This window comes from Oratosquilla oratoria, chromosome 1 (genome assembly GCF_046742065.1).
Source record: "Oratosquilla oratoria isolate Oo_2021 chromosome 1, ASM4674206v1, whole genome shotgun sequence".
NCBI lineage: Eukaryota > Metazoa > Arthropoda > Malacostraca > Stomatopoda > Squillidae > Oratosquilla > Oratosquilla oratoria.
Window position 1 is genome coordinate 49930692 of NC_134777.1, and position 18840 is coordinate 49949531.

At 42.7% G+C, this 18840-nt stretch overlaps 1 protein-coding gene across 6 annotated transcripts in view; it reads right to left on the reverse strand.

The window, feature by feature from the left end:
* LOC143036389 (HEAT repeat-containing protein 5B) overlaps nt 1–18840 on the reverse strand; it is a 164475-nt gene that overhangs the window by 1470 nt on the left and 144165 nt on the right. For all 6 annotated transcript variants that reach the window (XM_076207786.1, XM_076206277.1, XM_076207031.1 and 3 more), the window contains 5 exons: nt 10903–11133; nt 7330–7481; nt 4385–4595; nt 3192–3337; nt 1–2628 (listed from right to left, as the gene is read on the reverse strand). The exon at nt 1–2628 is cut by the window's left edge and continues 1470 nt beyond it. In XM_076207786.1, the coding sequence (XP_076063901.1) occupies nt 2458–2628; nt 3192–3337; nt 4385–4595; nt 7330–7481; nt 10903–11133 (911 nt within the window). In that variant the 3' untranslated portion in view covers nt 1–2457. The remainder of the gene's footprint in view (nt 2629–3191; nt 3338–4384; nt 4596–7329; nt 7482–10902; nt 11134–18840) is intronic.

Below are 18840 nucleotides of genomic sequence, written 5' to 3' on the forward strand. Positions count from 1 at the left end.
AGGGAAGATTCTTCATCCACGAGGAACTAAGACGAGAGGAAAACAAATGCACAGTGGACAGCATGGAATTAGTGGGGGTAGGTGCATGCCCTAACTGGCTACCTCCCTTATATGGGGAAAGAGACCCTTGGTGTATGTATGTGTGTGTGTGTGTGTGTGTGTGTGTGCGTGTGTGTGTATGTGTGTGTATATACATGCACACACCGCAAGATTGGAAGGTACTGCAAGATTGGAATGGTACCGCAAGATTGGAAAGATGCAAACATAGTACTAATATATAAAGGAGGAAATAGGGAAGATCAAATAGGCCAGTATCCCTCACAAGCACAGTAGCAAAAATATGCGAAAAGGTCATCAGGAACAAATGGACCCAACACTTGGAAGATAACAATATAATAAACCCCAAAAAATTTGGCTTTAGAAGTGGGAGATCGTGCACCACAAACCTAATCTGCTTTTACTTGAGATTAATTAAGATAATACAAGAAAGAGATGGATGGGCAGATTGCGCCTTTTTGGATTTGCAGAAAGCATTTGATAAAGTACCACACAAAAAATTAATAAGTAAAATTGAAAAAAAATAGGAGGAATTCAAGGCAAACTGTTGGAATGGGTGAAGGATTTCTTAACTGGGAGAAAAATGAGAGTGGTACTTAGAGACAAAAATTCAAAATAGGAAGATGTGAAAAGTGGCGTCCCACAAGACTCTGTTTTGGCTCCTTTAATGTTTGCCATATACATAAATGAGGGAGTAAATTGTTACATGAGCTTTTTTGCTGACAATGCCAAATTACTCAAGAGAGTAAGAACAGAAGAAGATTGCAGATTGCTGCAAGATGACCTGGATAAAATATGGGAATGGAGTCAGAGATATGAGATGAACTTCAACATTAAAAAATGTAGCATAATGGAATTTGGAAAAAGTAAAAATAGAGTTTCAGGACAATATAAAATTGGAAACAAAGAAGTCAAAAAAGTAAACTCAGAGAGGGACCTAGGAGTAATCATCTCAAGTGACTTGACACCTGACAAACACGTAAATAAATTATTTGGAGAGACAACTTATTAAGATCAATGAAAGTGGCTTTCGACTACACAGATGAGGAGATGGTTAAAAAAATAGTCGTTACACTGATAAGACAAAATTAGAATATGCTGTATGAATGTGGGCACCTAGCACAAAAAAAGAACATAAGAAAATTAGAAAGAATCCATAGAGCAACGACAAAAATGGCACCTACACTGTCAAATCTGACATATGAAAAAAGATTGGAGAAATTACATTTGTCAACACTAAAACAGAGAAGGGAAAGTGGTGACTTGTTGACCATTTTCAGAATTATGAAAGGGATGGAAGTTCTCAATAGAGACGACTTATTAAAGTGGGACAGAAGAGAAACAAGAGGACACAAAAAGAAACTAAAGGAAGACAATTACAGAAGAGACCTGAATAAAATAGCTTCCCACATAGAGGGAAGTCTGGAACAAACTGAACAGAGAAACATTGAATGCCAGAACTATACACAATTTTAAGAACAAACTGGATGTGGAGAGATACGAAAACGGGTCACTGGGAGCATTGCTCTCATCCCGTAAAATACAACTAGGTAAATACACACACACATACACACACGGAATAAATTTGTAAAAATCTGGACTATCATTCTCCCCTTCATTTTATGTTTATTTCAATTTTTATGTTCTTTTTAGTTCTCTAAATTATCTAATTTTTTCTCCCCTACATTTGAACTTAAATGCTGGCCAAGTTGAGGTTTGGATTATCTCAAAATCAGGATTATCTGCATCCAGATTTTATAGTTCTTAGTGTACATACACACACAAATATATATATATATATATATATATATATATATATATGTACACACAATATATATCATATATAAATTATATATTCACTAATCATATTGCTCTTCTAGTTTCCATAAAACAAAATTAAAAAGAAAAGAAAGGAAGAGAAAAGAAAAGAAAAAAGTAGACATGATAAATACTATGAAACAATTATGAAGTGGATGATTTACCTCTAATATACCTATTAGATGCTTACAAAAGTATATTTCATCATTTACATAAATAATAATAAGCATATATGTAGTCACCTGTGGCAATGCTAAGCTCTAATTAAACACAAATGGAATACAATCGCCATCATAAGTTCCAATATACAAAAAAGATTATGACAATTCTTATAAAACAATTATGAATCAATATATATATATTTAAATCGGCAATGGGTTTCAATAGAATTGAACAATGAACAGGTTATTCAAAATGATATCTGCCACCAAGGAGGTACTAATAAAATGATAGAGTATGAGCTGGAAACAAAAACACAGCAGCTCTAATACAAAGCGTTGACATTGAAGCACAATGAAACCCTGATCTCTGAAGTCAGATGCAAAGGAAAGTTGACATGATTTAAATATTCAAACAGAAATATTACATCTTGCCAAAGTTAGAGAAATCTGTTTTAAGCTTGATGGTGGGTTCATGGGAGGAGGAAGCAGAGTTCTGAGGTTCTACCCTGCGTGCAACTTCTCGTTGATTCCTGACTGCAGTTTCCAGGCGCACTCTCAAGTCTGGATGGTTGGCAAGAACGGCTCTTAGTTCCTGTAAGCACAAAATAAGTTACAATTAGTAGTGAAGCAGCAGCACATTGGAGAAAGGAGTGTTTAATGATTTAGTAGTGGTAATGGATTACAATTAGAAAAGCATGTTGACAGGAAACATCTGGTCCACTAGGAGGTTAAATATAAACCTTAAAATACTTGGTTTCATATTTGATACTTGTACACACATGAACTTCCCCAACACATTATAGACTTCAGTCATAACAAATAAGAAATTGAACATACCAAGAGCAGTAACAGACACATGATTTGAACACCAGAAAGAACTACTATCACTTTACACAAACAACTATTAAATAATTGCACTAACTATTCATACACAACATGGTGCTGAACAATGATGGAACTGAAGACATCTCATCATTATAAGGGGATATTATATTTAAGTGTTTGTATGCCATATTGATGAGAATAATTTTGATACAGGAATAAAAGGAAAAAGTCTCTTTCTCTCGACTTGGCTAACTCCTTTCTAAGGGAGAAAAAGCCCCTAGTAGACAGACAATGATCCCTTAATATAGCAATAATACACTTCACTATGACCTGTGGGTAGTGAGGCCCAAGCTTCTGTAGACGGGCCAGTGCATTTTGGTGCAGTTGTCGGGTTTGCTGGTTGACTGTGCTAAGACGGTTGCTATCCTGCAGACATCCCACAAGGATGCCAACTAATACTCCCACCAGCTCACTCCCTGTATAAATGATAACAAATATTAAGACTATTATACCTCTTCAATATGCTGATATTACATTTATGTATTAGTTTTGAAAATTTAACGTTATATGTTATTTCAAGCTTGAAGTCTTCAACACATGGTTTAACAAATATATTCTGGCTAATGAAAGACAACTCTATTCAGTTTTGGGATGGCTTCACTACTGCAAAGGTACTATCTCATCCCCTTCCTTGCTGTAACACAAGCTCCACCACTTCCACAAAATCTTCTGACTTCCCTCAACAGTTTCCAAATAAACTTCACACACCTGCAACACATCCCACTGTGCCCCCTGTCAACCCTGTCACATGCCTTCTCCAAATTCCCAAAAACCTAAAAGACATCCCCACTCTATTCCAAAAACCTCCCATCCCAAACCCACACTGTTCCTCCCTAACCACTCCCTTTGCTCCCCTCCCAATCAAAACCCTCCCATATGCTTTCCCAACCACACCCAATATCTGTTCCATCTCCTTTAACACAGTGAAACCACACAAACACTCCCACAATCCTCTGGCATACCTCCCCCTTCCCCAGACACACATCAAATCTCACCAGCCAATACACCACAACTGCTCTTCCCTTTGCCAGACATTCTATATGACACCCATTCAACCCAGGTGCCCCACCAGCCTTCATCACTTCCAATACTTTGTATCTCCTCTTTACCCATAGCTCCATAATTTTCTTTTTCTATCAGTCACCTTCCTAGCATCTCCCATTGCCATAATCATTCCCTCCCCAACCCCCCCTCACTCAAAACATCCCTGAATTAATCTACACATCTTCCCCTCACTGCCCATACCCACTACCTCCTATACACCTGACTCATCCCTTTCACAATCATTCTCCACTCACTCCTATCCCCTACCTTCTCCCCTCCTTCCTCAACAGACCTTCCCCTCTTGCTCAAAACCCCTTTAACTCCATCCATCCATCTCATCCTCAATTGGCCCCTCCAGTTCACTCTATCCAGCTCTGGTTTACACACCTCTTTTGCCCAAAACACCAAATAAAACCTACTATGCTCTGGTAGCGTTCTGGGAATGAGAAGCTCAACAGCACTGAAACTTTCAAGTATGAACTGGAGCTGAATGTTGCAGGTAACACTGGTATGTGCTTCATGCAGGTACTGGAGGATTCGTGGTGCTAGGTTGTGGATATATGGTGTGGCTACCTCAGAGTCACTATGTGTGAAGAGAGATTCCAAAGTCTGGATGCACTGCAGTCGTACCTGTGGATTGAGACAAAAAAGGAATGGTATTCTTTCGATTCAAATACAGTAACTTTCCAAGGAAAACACACTAACAACAGATAATTTTATTTCAGCATTTTAGTTTTCTGTCTATGGGTATCTTATGCAGTTGGTATTTTAGGGACTTTAGTGATATCCCTATATACAAGTCATTTTGCATTCTTTAATTACTGGAGACCAATCACCACTCAAAAAAGAATGTCAATCACTTAATTTCTACTAAACCTCCATTCCACTCCCTCACATCTCCACCACTTCTATAACCACATCTCTTTAATGTGATATTGTCCCCAGGAATAGAAGTACTGGTTATTCCTGACAAAATACCAACACTCTATTCTACGTAACTGGTGTTTCATGCTAACAAGTTACCTTAACAAAGTCAGTATGTTTAGCATGCTAGATTATACTAATGTAGACCTTATGGTTTCATAAATATACAAAGGATCCCCAGGACCAATGATGGGTACCTGCATGAGGTGGTTCAACAAGATGGACAGCTAAGGTGCCCATTTTCAAAACCCATCAATCCCCTCAAGGAGGTGCATCCCTATGGGGCTGATACTTGGTTTCCAAACAGGGTCCAAGATCATTCTCTATCAACTTTAATTGTATTTCTTACACTTTTTCAATTATGAAGAGCTGATAACTGGTGAATGCATACCTTCCCCTAACACTTTCATCCAGTGACATAGAAACAGTCCCACAGTAATACAACAGACTACAGTTATTTTTTTTTTTTCTGAGAGATCTGTGGGAGGGCCTGAAGACTGTTGCCAGCCACTTTGGGGCTGCAGGTTTTCCAATTAATGAAACTTGAGGCAACAATTAATTAATTACAAGGAATCCCCTTTACAAGTCAGGTGACTGATTTAAAGCACATTTTTCTCGACAATCTGTGAATGGAAAACATAAAATATGAAGAGGTCCTTGTCACCCTTTACAATAATAATAACTGTTGCTTTGAGTTTTACTGACTTGAAACCTGCAGTTCCACCATGGCCAGCAATGATTCTATAGGACCACCATAGATCTCTCTGAAGAAATTTTGGACTGATGTGCACATTGTAAAGGTGTGGGACTATTTCTAGGTCACAGGATAAAAGTAGCTTGAGGGGAGCAGTCAATGATTGTCAGTTCTCTCTCTGTGAAAAGGAGGTGGGGGGGATAGAGTAAATCTATCTATATACCAAGGACTTTTCCCTTCTTACATGGGAGGTAGCCAAGTCAAAAGGTATGCACCCACTCCCACCGATTCCACTACTATCAACCGCCTTTTCCTCACTCTCATTTTAGTTCTTCATGGATGATGGGTCATCCCTATATTCTGTCAACTGCCCTGGGTCAGAAGCAATGCAGAAAGACACAGCACACTCACAGTGAGGCCTGTTCACTTAATCAACGAACCCTGTCATTCATACATAACCACTCCCTACCCATCCTTTCCTTGCATCACAGTATCATCTATACACAGCCATTCTCCACTTACCCCTATCTCCTGCCCTCTTCCTTCCTTGCTCAATTCCCCTTTCACCTCATCCATTTCATCCTCAGTCATCCCCTCAAGTTCACTCCATCCACCTCTACTTTCCACTCTTCTTTTACTAATCTTTCTTCATTCATTCTTTCCACGTGTCCTAACCATCCTAATACTCATTTATCAGCCCTATCTCCCATTTTGTTTTCCATCCCAGCTCTCCTCCTCACCACCTCACTTTTCACTCTATCCAACCTTGTAACCCTTACCATGCTTCTCAGACACTTCATCTCACACATTCAAACTTTTTCTCTCTGCCTCTCTAAAATTCCAAGTCTCTGCCTCACACAGTGCTGTTGACACAATCACCCCTTCATGTAATCCCCTCTTTGCATCCATTCCCATGCCTACTTTTCATGACACTTTTCAGTATCCTAAGGCATTTATTTGCTCCTCTCAGTCTACAGTTTACCTCCACCTCAACTCCTCCTTTTTCTGCCATATGCAACCCCAAATATCTAAAGCTATCCATTACCTCCAGCCTCTCTCCAATTTCCAGCTCAATGCCATCTTCTCCCCCTGTACATATCATCTTACATTTACCTTCAACTTTCTCCTAATGCATACCCTCCCAAACTCCATCCCTTAATCCCTCCTCTGACCCTGCCAGAAATATACTGTCATCAACAAACAACAACTGGATCACCTCCCACTTTTCTCTATTTTCTTTAACCATCTCCAATCCCCTGCCCAGTACCTCTGCATTTACCTCTTGCACCACCCCATCCATGTACATATTGAACAACTATGGTGACATGACATGGCCCTGATGCCACCCCACCTTTACTTCAAACCACTTGCTCTCTCCATTTCCAATTCTAACACAGGCTCTATTACTCTCGTAAAAACTCCTGACTGCATTTAACAGCTTTTCCCCAATCCCATATATCTGCAAAATAGAGTAAGAGTAGATAAAAATCTTGTATACTGTCTGGAGACTGAGTGAGGGGGGCTGCTACTCCAGATGGAGGTGAAAGGTTTTGGGCTTTGGAAATGGGAAACAGGAGCACCACACAGAGGAGAAAGTCCTTGGTCTCTCACCTTTTACATGGACACAGTGACTATATTCTTGTCCCCTGCCATACCATGTTAATAAAAAGGTAATTGATGGGGTCACAAGGGCAGTAAATAAAGAACAAATGTTTAAAACTATTTGCGGATTTTCAAAGATCTTACTTCTAGTTGAGGATGCTGGGTTGCCATCTTGAAGAGATTGATGGCTGGATACTGGAGATTTTGTGGTTGACTAACAACAGCTGGTGCATGTAAAACCAACTGTGCAATTACTCTCAGCACCACCACTTCATCAATTTCACGCTCGTCCTCACCTAATGAATAATGCATATAACCTTGATTATATTAAAGTATAAAAGAAGCAGTGACATCACATGATTTACCTCCACAACTTACAGATTAAAAACATTGATTTAACTTTAATTTAGTTATATTAATCTATTACATTAATGTTTATGTTAATTACTAAATTTACTTTCAAAAACAGTTTCACACAAATAATAAAAACTGTTTCATTAAACTAAACAATTCCTAGAGACCTACAGATCTTCCAGAATGTGGATGATTTGAACCAACTATAGCACATTTGATATAAAATTGTTCAAGCTTCTATATACATAACAAAGGAAATCCCCTCCCCACCTATATGTGAGGAGGGAGTCAAAGCACTTGATGAAAGTTTACATTATCCTTTACTTAGCCACCTACCCTCCCATCCCAGTGAACAGGGTGGCATATCTAGTTAAATCATCTATCATATACCCCCTGTGGGACTCCACTAGTAACTTCCTTCTATCTCAGCATCCTTTCCTTTACTATTGTCCTCATTAACCTGTTCTTCAGTCTTTCATCCACTCCAGCAAATTCCCTTAAAGAGCTCTGTTTCAGTTTCCATTTTTTTTTTTGTATGGTAACTTATCAACAGCTTTCTCTAGATCCATGTAGACACAGTCCACCTAATCACCCTGCCTTGGAGCACACTGATTACTCTTGAATAAAAACTCAACAAAGAGGAAATACATAATCTTTGTTTCCTCATGCCAAATTGGTTTTCAACCAGGATCATTTATCATTTTAAATACTTCACCCATCTTTCACTATTCTTTCATAAATTTTTTATTCTGCACTGGTCAAAGATACTGGCCTATTATTCAGAGGAACCTCTCTGTTCTCACCATAAACTGCCACAATGCTGGACAATTTCTGATCCTTTTAAACCTTCCCTTCTCTCAGTGGAAGAAAAAAAAAAAAAGTTTGTGTATCTTGCCAACTAGTTGTTTCTGACATTCTTTGAGTATCCAACTTGAAATCCCATCAGGACCCATGGCTTTCCTAATATTCAGTGCCTTCAGTAATTTTCACACCTTCGTCATACAACTCCCTCCCCCTGAAAATTACTCTTTCCCTTTAAAATAATTTTCCTTGTTAAACACAGACTGGAAGTTAATGTTCACTATTTCCAAGTGCACTTTGGCATTTTCACTGTTCCACCTACTTTCTACCTAATGATTCTTTCCATGTGCCTCAATTTACTATTAACAAATTGGTAGAACAATTTTGGCTTGTCATTACAACTGTCAATTATATTTTTCTTTCCAGTCTACAGTATCTTCCCCCCAAAATTTTCTCACTTTCATAAATCTTGCCTTTCCAAAGTTATATCTTCCCTCCCTATATGACTCATTCCTTAGTTTTGGGTTCTCTAAAGTCAAATGGAACTCCAATACTACATGTTCACTTTTTGCTAGTCATTGGTAGACTAAGGAATCTACAATGCATGGCTCTTTGGTCAGCTATAAATTCAGTTTGGCTGGTGTGTCTTCCCCTCTCATCTTTGTTGGTTTTGTAAACCATTGTGTCATTACACTGTTTATTGCTCTCCTATCAAAATCATTTTCCTGGTATCTCCCACTGATATAATCAAACACTTTTTATCTTCCTTTATATTCAACAAACCCCTAAAACACTATTCATTTTCTTCCTGCCCTTTCTTCTATTATTATCTATCCATCAGCACACAATACCATCTTTTTATAATTTTTCAACATTTTCTATCAAATATCTACTCCTCTAAGCCTCCTTCTTGTGTTATAATTCCATTCTCCTCTATAACTCGTGTGGTTCCCTAGTTCTTTTTTTATGCCAATTTTTACATGCTTGATTCTTTTCTGCCACCACCACCTCAGCTAAGATGAGACTGAAACATGGGTGTGGAATGGGTGGGAATAGAAGTGTGCCTTGACTGGCTACCTCCCTTATAAGGTGGAAGAAGCCCTTGGTATACATAGACAAATCACCTTCACCATTTCATTGCACCATTCATTATCTCTCCTATTCTCTTCCATCCTCTTCATCCCACATGATGTCTGTGCAATTTAACACTCCCTCCTTGATACATATCCATTCTTCCTACACTCTTTTTGTTATATCCTTCACTATCTTCCATATTCCTCTAAGCTTTGCCATATATTTTCTTTTTCCTTTTAACTTACCTTCAGCACTTCATTCCCTCCCTCCTTTTTCTTCCCTCACATCTTTGCCTCCACTATCCATTTCCCATCTACTAAGTAATGATCTGACAATCCCCTGTTTTCTTGCCTGAAAACATTATGTCCAGAACTCTTCCAATTTTCCTTTTAGGTACCACTACAAAGTCCATATATGAGGTCACATGTAACAGTGAAAGGAGAATTGGATGTGATGGAAAGGGCTTTGAGCAAAAGGGGAATATCCGTTGAGCAGGGAAGAGAGAAGGCAAAAAATAGGTGTATTTACCTGGTTGTATTTTATGGGAAGAGAGTTATGCTCATAGTGACCCACTTTTGTATCTCTCAGCATCCATTTTGATCTTAAATTCTTGTATAGTTTTTGAATGGAAATCAATTTGACATTCCCAAAGGGATTTCTACATGTCTTCTCTTATTTTTGTACAAGGAAACAAGAAGGGAGGGTCACTATGTAAATGAAATGGCTGGCTCTGCTTTGGATGTACTGTGTCCTGCTGCATTGCTTCTGACTCAGGCAGTGTGCAGGTGACAAGGATGACCCTTAATCCACAAGGTACTAAGATAAAAGAGAAATGATTGATGGGTGGGAGTGGAATGGGTCAGGGTGGGTGTATGCCTTGGCTGGCTACCTTGTATGGGGAAAGAAGCCTATTGGTATATAGAAAGAAATTTTTGGGGCGAATGAGGAGGAAATTCATCATATATCAAGTGGTGGGGGTAAACCAGCTCCAGCTGTCTGGCCCTGCTGTGGATGCATTGTGTCTTGTCTCACTGCACTGCCTTTAACCCTTAGCATACAATGACATTGACATCAGCCTCCTGAGGTGTGTTGGCATACTGATTATATTTTGTAGTTGTAGCTGAGTGACCCCCATATTCTGAGAACAGGCTTGATTGCATTTTCTGTGGTTAGCAACATTCAAGGTGCAAAAGAATGAGTGTTACAGCTGCAACCTTATATTTTATATCACGCGTATTGTGATGAATCATCAAATCATTGTATATCAGGCAGCCTAATGTGTGTGCGAGTACTTGACTCATATTGAAGAGGATGCTAAGAAGGGAGGGGTGATGAATGGGTATGGATGAGTGTGGTTGTGGAATAGGTATGGGTGGTTGTGAGGTAGGTGTGTGCTTTGAACTGGCCACCCCGCATTAATAGGAAAAAATGCTCTTTGTTATGTACATACAGTATACAAATCAACTAAACTTTTCAATCCATACTTACTAGTTTTGCTCATGTCAATAACATTTGCCAGGGCTGACTGAAGCAATGTGCACCATTCTGTATGTGAGCGTGGGTCCCTTGTGAAGGAATGTTTAGCTAAAGATGCTAGTGCATCAAGCACTGCCACTACTGGAGGGGAAGACGTGGGATCATGACACCTTCCCCTTCTCCCACATTCTTTTAGTAGGCCCAGAGTCAGGTAAAGCACAGTAGGAAGGATGGCAACTCCACCTGAAATATTTACAATTTACATATCACTCATTACTATGCATGTTGTACGATGGATAGAAAAAAGGCATATTAGAGACACACAAACAAACACAAGGGTATTATACATATATATATATATATATTATATATATTTGTACAACACTGAATGGGTCCCAGTGATTAGAGATACATTTTAACAACCACAATGCACTTTAATTCTAAGCCATCAACATTGGAAGACCCAATGGAGGCCGACATACAGAAATTGAAATGCGGTACTGCCAAGGACTCGAACCTGGCGATCACATGACAAGTGCTGTAGTGACTTAACAATTACACTATCAAGAGAGATATAAGTTGAGCGAATTTTTCTTATATATTTGTATGCTTGAGTTACATACACATACATGAAATTTTGCGTTCAATCCATCTCCACTATGTTAGTACAATTGGAAGCATATGAATGTGGGAAAGTATTTGTATAACAGTGAATGGGTCCCAGTGATTAGAAATATATTTTTACAACCACAATGCACTTTAATTCTAAGCCATCAACATCTGGAGGCCCAATGGAGGCCGACATGCAGAAATTGAAATGCGGTACTGCTAAGGACTTGAACCCAGCAATTGCAACTTATATCTCTCTTGATAGCGTCATTGGTAAGTCACTACAGCACTTGTCATGCAATCACCAGAAGAAATAAACTATAAGACACCAATTGGAAAGAGTGACCACATACTAATAGAGATCGAGCTAAAGGAACAAAATTTTGTGAGAAGGAATGAGAAACATAGAAAGGGAAGATTAATATCGACAAAACTTAGAATTTTTTTTCAAAATGCTAGTTGGGAAAAATTTGCAAACAATGAAACAAAGATGGAAGAGAAATGGAACACTTTTAAAGAAATATATAAGGAGGGTACAGATAAACATGTGCCTAAGCAGAAACAGAAAAGGGTGTACATAAAGTGCTGGTATAATATAAAGTGTAGCAATGCTAAAGATAGAAGAGACAAAGCTTGGAAAAGATGGAAAAGAGACAAAAAAGTGACTAAATGGCAAACACATCAAACTGAGAAATGAATACATAGACATACGCAGAGGAAAAAAGAAAATATGAAAAAGATATAATAGCAAAATGCAAAGATCAACCTAAACTATTTTATAGATATGTAAATGATAAACTAAAAGATAAACATGAAATAGTGAAACTGCGTGAAGGAAATAAAGAATACACAGAAGATGTAGAAATGGCTGAAGTAATGACCAGACACTTTAAGTCTGTATCTACAGTTGAAAGCTCACAAATGTGGGATGATGGTCACCAAGAAGGATCCCCCAACATGAAAGAAATAAGGGACCAAATAAAGAAACTTGATGTCATAAAGTCACATGGCCCAGACGGAATAGTGAACTGGATATTAAAAAAATGCATTGATGAACTCACAGATAAAATACACACAATAATTGACTTCTCACTCAAAGAAGGAAAAGTACCACAAGACTGGAAAAATGCTAATATTGTACCAATCTATAAGGGAGGAGATAAAGAAAATCCAACAAACTATAGACTGGTATCCCTTACAAGCACAATTGCAAAAATATGCGAAAGAGTTATCAAAAATAAATGGACTAAACACTTGGAAGAGAACAAAATACTAAACCCCAACCAATTTGGATTTAGAAGTGGAAGATCATGTACTACAAACTTAATATGCTTTTACTCAAGATTGGTAGATATAATACAAGAAAGAGATGGCTGGGCAGACTGTGCCTTCCTGGACTTACAAAAGGCTTTTGACAAAGTACCACACAAAAAGCTACTAAGAAAAATTGAAACAATAGGTGGAATACAGGGAAAATTATTGGAATGGATGAAAGACTTCTTGAACGGAAGAAAAATGAGAGTGGTACTTAGAGAAAAGAACTCAAATTGGGTAAACATGATAAGTGGAGTCCCCCAAGGCTCCGTGTTGGCTCCGATAATGTTTGCTATTTATATAAACGACATGGATGAGGGAATCGAATGTTATATAAACTCCTTTGCAGATAATACCAAACTACTGAAGAGAGTAAGTAAAGAATATTGCAAATCTTTTCAAGAAGACCAGGACAAAGTCTAGAAATGGAGTATAAAGAATGAAATGAATTTCAACATTAAGAAATGTAAAATAATGGAATTTGGAAAAATGTAATTTTCGCAGGAAAATTAATTTTTCCTTGATACAAACCTGAGGTACTCCTTACCCAAGGATACGCGGCGCGTTTCTACCGCTAACACTGTGTGTGCTTGAAAACACCTCACTCCGAGGGTCTGGGCAACCATTATCCTCAGTAAGGGGCCCTCCTGGGGCAAGGGGGGCCCCCCCTCCCCCCGCAAGGGTAGGAGGGTAGAAGCTCCATTGTCTGAGCCAGGTATGAAATTAGTCACGAGGGTTGACAGGCCAGGGAGAAGGAACTACTAGCGGGGTGGATGAGGAGGGCCATTAGAGGTAAGGAGTACCTCAGGTTTGTATCAGGGAAAAATTAATTTTCCTGCGAAAATTACATTTGTTCCGAAGAATACAAACTCTTCGGTACTCCTTACCCAAGGAGACTTGGACTTAGGGGGGAAGGAAGTATTTGTCTAGCCTGGGAAACCCTCGTAAGGAGAAAATGTTAGAGTGCTAAGATCTACGTTGACCAGACTCTTATTACATTCCCCGAAACTGTGAAGGGCACCTGGATCTGTTCCCAGAGTGGAAGACAGACAGGGCATACTCACTTTGTACCCCTTGTAGGGCTCGAACTGATTCCCTTGGAATGCTTGAGAGCCCTCGGTGAGGTAAGGGAATGTAGAAGTATGAGAAGGACTTGAGATAGGTATCCCCGTGGTTGCCGATCCAGAACTTGGATGAGGCTTCAGGGTTGGCTGTGTGCCATTGGTACGGGGTATGTTATCTCAGGACTTCTTGGGCAGCCACTATGGGGGCCTAGAGAGAAGGTCCCTAAGGATTCCCACATGACATCTTTGAGGTAAAAGGAAGTGAACGTAGTCTGGGACTTCCATATACCTGCTTGAAGGACCTGGTTGACTGACCGATTCTTTCGGAAGACTAGGGAGGGTCCTATTGCCCTGAGGTCATGAGCTTTTGCTCCAGGGTAATCCGTGGGGCTCGAGGCGTAGGCCCTGCGGATGACTTCCTTTGATCCAGTAAGAAATGGAAGTCTTAGTGACGGGCTTGGGTGTACCCCTGGTAGAGACGAACAGTCTTGGCAAGTCTGGTCTAAGATGCTTCGTCCTCTTGAGGTAGGTCCGGATAGCACGTACCGGGCATAGGACCATTTCTGCATGTTCGCCCCCTACAAAGTCGTCCAAGGAAGGAATACTAAAGGGACCAGAATCTAGGGTCGGCTTTGGCCGGATCCTGGTTTTTGGGCAATGAATTGGGGCAGAAAAGTGAAGGAGACCTCTTGCCATCCTTTCGAGTGCTCGACTCGATAAGAGATGTCATTCAACTCCCATAACCACTTTGAATACGCCAGTGCCAACAGAAAGACTGTCTTCAAGGTGAGGTCTTGAAATTAGCATCTCGGAGGGGTTCGTAAGGGGGGCCCCGCAGAGCGTTGAGGACTAATGCCACATCCCATGGAGGAGAAGTGATCTCCCTGGGGGGCATGATTTTCTGAAATGTCTGAAGAGCATGGAAATTTCTGGAGACAGGGCTAGATCCATGCCCTTCAGAGAAAACACCTGATTAAGAGCTGCCCTATAGCCCTGCACTGCCGAGAGGGAGATCTTCTTGGACTTCCGGAGGAAGTGGAAGAAGGAGGCAATCAGAGGAATGGTGGCTTGCTCTGGGGCTATTGCTCGAGAGTGGCACCATTCTGCAAAAGCATTCCACTTCCCTTGATAAAGGGCAGCTGAGGAAGAGCGAATAGGGGAGGACATGTCTTCTGCCACTTCTTTGGGGGAAACCCTTCTCTAGGAGGATCCGGACCATAGTCTGAACGCGTGAAGCGCCAGGGCTGACGGGTTCTTGTGCCAGGCCCCGTTGACTGCTTGATGTAGAAGGTCGGGTCTTCCCTGAAGGGCCAGGGGCTCCTCCACTGCTAGCTCGAGGGCGTCTGGAAACCATAGGACTTCCGGCCACCAGGGAGCGATCAAAGTCATCCGAAGGTTGGATGCGGTTCGTACTCTCTGGAGCACCTTCTGGAGCAAGGGAAACGGTGGGAAAGCGTAGGTGTCGAGGTTGTCCCAGCTTTGCAGAAGAGCATCCTCTCCCGCTGCCAGCGGATCCGGGAGAGGGCTGAAATACACTGGGAGCTGGTGGTTCCATCTGGTGGCGAAAAGGTCCACCAGAGGCCCCATTTGTTGATGAGGAAGGTCGCCACTTCCGGATGGAGGGACCACTCCGTGCTGATTACCTGACTCCTTCTGCTGAGGTGGTCTGCCCAGACATTCTTTTCCTTGGCCTCGAGCTAGAGACGGCTGTTCTCTCGATGGCTCTGTTGTTGTAGCAACTGGTTGGTGCTAGTGATTGCCGAGTCCACCACATCCGGGGGAATCAGCGTGTGGGTGAGCAGGGGGGCCCTCCTCAAAGGAGCATAAATCTCCCTGAGGATGGTGTCTCTCCTGCGGGGACTCGAAGTTGGCCCAGGACGTTGAGAGACAGGAAGCCTGATGCTTCAGGGCTCTGCTCACGCTTGCCAAAAAAGCCTGGAGGTCGCATTCTTCCTGGGGTTGTAGTTCGGGTAAGAACTCCCTCGCCGAGGCAAGGAGGCGTTCTAGCCAGGAGAGTTCACCGCCAGGGACAGAGCCAGTGAATGAATGTGGTCGCTGACTTCCCTGCCGGAGAGGAGGAGGACGTTTCGTCTGCGCACCGACTCGGCGTCCGCCTTAACCAGCTCTGGTAACCTCGCCGGGATCGAGGCTGCTCTGAGGGTTGACCCCGATGGGGTGTAGAAGCGCTTCTGGTGTTCCAATGGGACCGGAAGCCAACGCGCCTTCTCGGTCGTCCTTGTTGCGAGAGCGTCGGAGGCCTGGGCCATGGCTCTCGCCGTCTGCGTACTCCATGGAAGGTGGAGGGGAGTAGTAGGCTGGACTTTCTGAGAGTTGGCCGTCATGAAGATGTCAGACTCGAATGTGGCTTCCTCTTCTTTCGGGGGGCCCAGTCGATTCGCCCTCCGAACCCTCGCGAGGACGTCGAGAAGGGAAGGTGGGACCACCATCGAGGATTCCGACTGGGAAACGGGAGGGGAAAGGGAGCGTGACCCCCCCCCTACGGCGCTGTGGACATCGTCGTCGGCGTAGGAGGGGTCGGCACGGGCAGAGAGGGAACCGCACGCTACCATCCTCGTCACTGATGGGTTCAGGGGGGGGCTGAGCAAGTGGAAGCTGGTCGAGGGGGGCCCTTGGGGGCGGAGACTCCTCACGAGCTTCCGTGCGGTGCACGAACCGCGCTTGAGAAGCGCGGAAAAATTCCCGTTGGGCCTCCATCTGTTCTTCAACGTAGTGACGAGTGAACAGTGAGTGGGGAGGAGGTCCGGGGAAATGTCCTCTTGGAGGGTCCCGCCTGGGTGCGGATGGTCCGGGAGACGCCAGGGGGAGACTGCCTCCTCTGGACGAAGCTGAGTCACCTACGACGAACGCGCGTGTGGGTACACCTCGGGCTTCCTGCCCACCGGGCATAGAAAGGGTTCCGGTGATGACCCGGCTCGTCTGACGAGAGGTGGAAGGGGTGGGACTGGGGGTCACCCGAGAAGGAGAAGAGGCTGACGCGCTCCGAATCTCCGAACTCGGTTCCTTTGTCCGTGGGGGGGTGGAACTGCCGGGTAGCATCGCGGGGCCAGCGGACGCAACCGGCAAAAAGCTCGTACCCGGTGGGTTGTTCGCGGGGGCTAAAAGCGCGTGCCCGTCGAAACTAGCCCCCCCTTTCGGCAGGAAGGAACAGGAGACAATTTAGCCTGAGACTGACTCGGGGCGGCTATTGTACAACCTTTCCGTTTACTACGCTTAGGAGGGGGGAGACAACTACCCGCGTCCTCCGCCGACGTAGCATGCCTTCTCTTTGTGTCGGGTGAGGGGGGAAGCCATCTGCCTCGCCCGCGTATTTTGACCCGTGGCTGCACCTTCCGGTGAGCATGAAAATACGCGGACCACTGCTTATCACCCCATTGAGCGCACGTAGTACACGGGGATGAAGGGGAACATTCCAGATTCCGACAATGGATACACCAAGAGTGTGGGTCCACAGTTGTCGGTGGGAGAAGAGCCCGGCAGCGAAATTCACCACGGGCGAAGGCACACATGCTATCGCGAACAACAACACTAGGACCAGATTCCATACTTACAGAGAAGCGGAGAACACCCGGTGGAGATTAAAGAGAGGGATAAAGGGAGGACAGGGGTCTCAAGCGCTTCCAAGCAGGGGGAAGGCGGCGATGCAGGACGTTCCACACAAAGGACGCCGTTGGAAGGGTGTAGAAGGCCGATGACGATTGCGTTCGAGATAATCGAACGATCCAAGCAGGGGGAAGGCGGCGATGCAGGACGTTCCACACAAAGGACGCCGTTGGAAGGGTGTAGAAGGCCGATGCCGATTGCGTTCGAGATAATCGAACGATGCGGGATTGGCGCAGGAAATTAATTTCCTGATACAAGAGCGGGGAAACGGTCCCCGAACTGGACTTCAGTGTTAGCCGGACTGTGAGAGATGTTGACTCGATCGCTACCGCTTAGACAATGGAGCTTCTACCCTCCTACCCTTGCGGGGGGAGGGGGGGCCCCCCTTGCCCCAGGAGGGCCCCTTACTGAGGATAATGGTTGCCCAGACCCTCGGAGTGAGGTGTTTTCAAGCACACACAGTGTTAGCGGTAGAAACGCGCCGCGTATCCTTGGGTAAGGAGTACCGAAGAGTTTGTATTCTTCGGAACAAAGTAAAAATAGAATATCCAGTCAATACAAAATTGGAACAAAGGAAGTCACAAAAGTAAACTCAGAAATAGACCTAGGAGTAATTATCTCAAATGACATGTCACCAGACAAACATGTAAACAAAATAGTTGGAGAAACCTACAATTTGATGAGATCAATGAAAGTGGCCTTTGACTACATGGATGAGGAAATGGTAAAGAGAATACTAGGTACAATGATAAGGCCAAAATTAGAATATGCAGCATCACTATGGACACCCAGTACAATAAAAAGCATAAAGAATCTAGAAAGAATTCAGAGCATTGACAAATATGGCACCAATACTTAGTAAGTTGACATACCAACAAAGATTGGATAAACTAAACTTACTAACTCTGGAGCAAAGAAGAGAAAGAGGTGATTTGATAACCATCTACAGAATTATGAAAGGAATGGAAATCCTTGATAGGGATGATCTACTTAAATGGGACAGAAGAAACACGAGAGGACACGAGAAGAAACATAAGGACAGTTACAGAAGAGATTTGAAAAAGAACAGCTTTCCACACAGAGCAATAGATACATGGAATAAATTGAAAGAGAAAACAGTGAGTGCTAAAACTATACATGATTTTAAGGAAGAACTGGATGCAGAAAGATACAACTGCGGGTCACTATGAGCATAGCTCCTGCAAAATACAACTTGGTAAATACATATACCAAAGGCTTTCCCCTTAACAAGGGAGGGAGAAAAAAAACTCCCCTCTACCCTCTTCCCTCCCTCTTATCTTGGCACCTCCCTGCATCTTGTCCACATCCCTGGGTCAGTAGC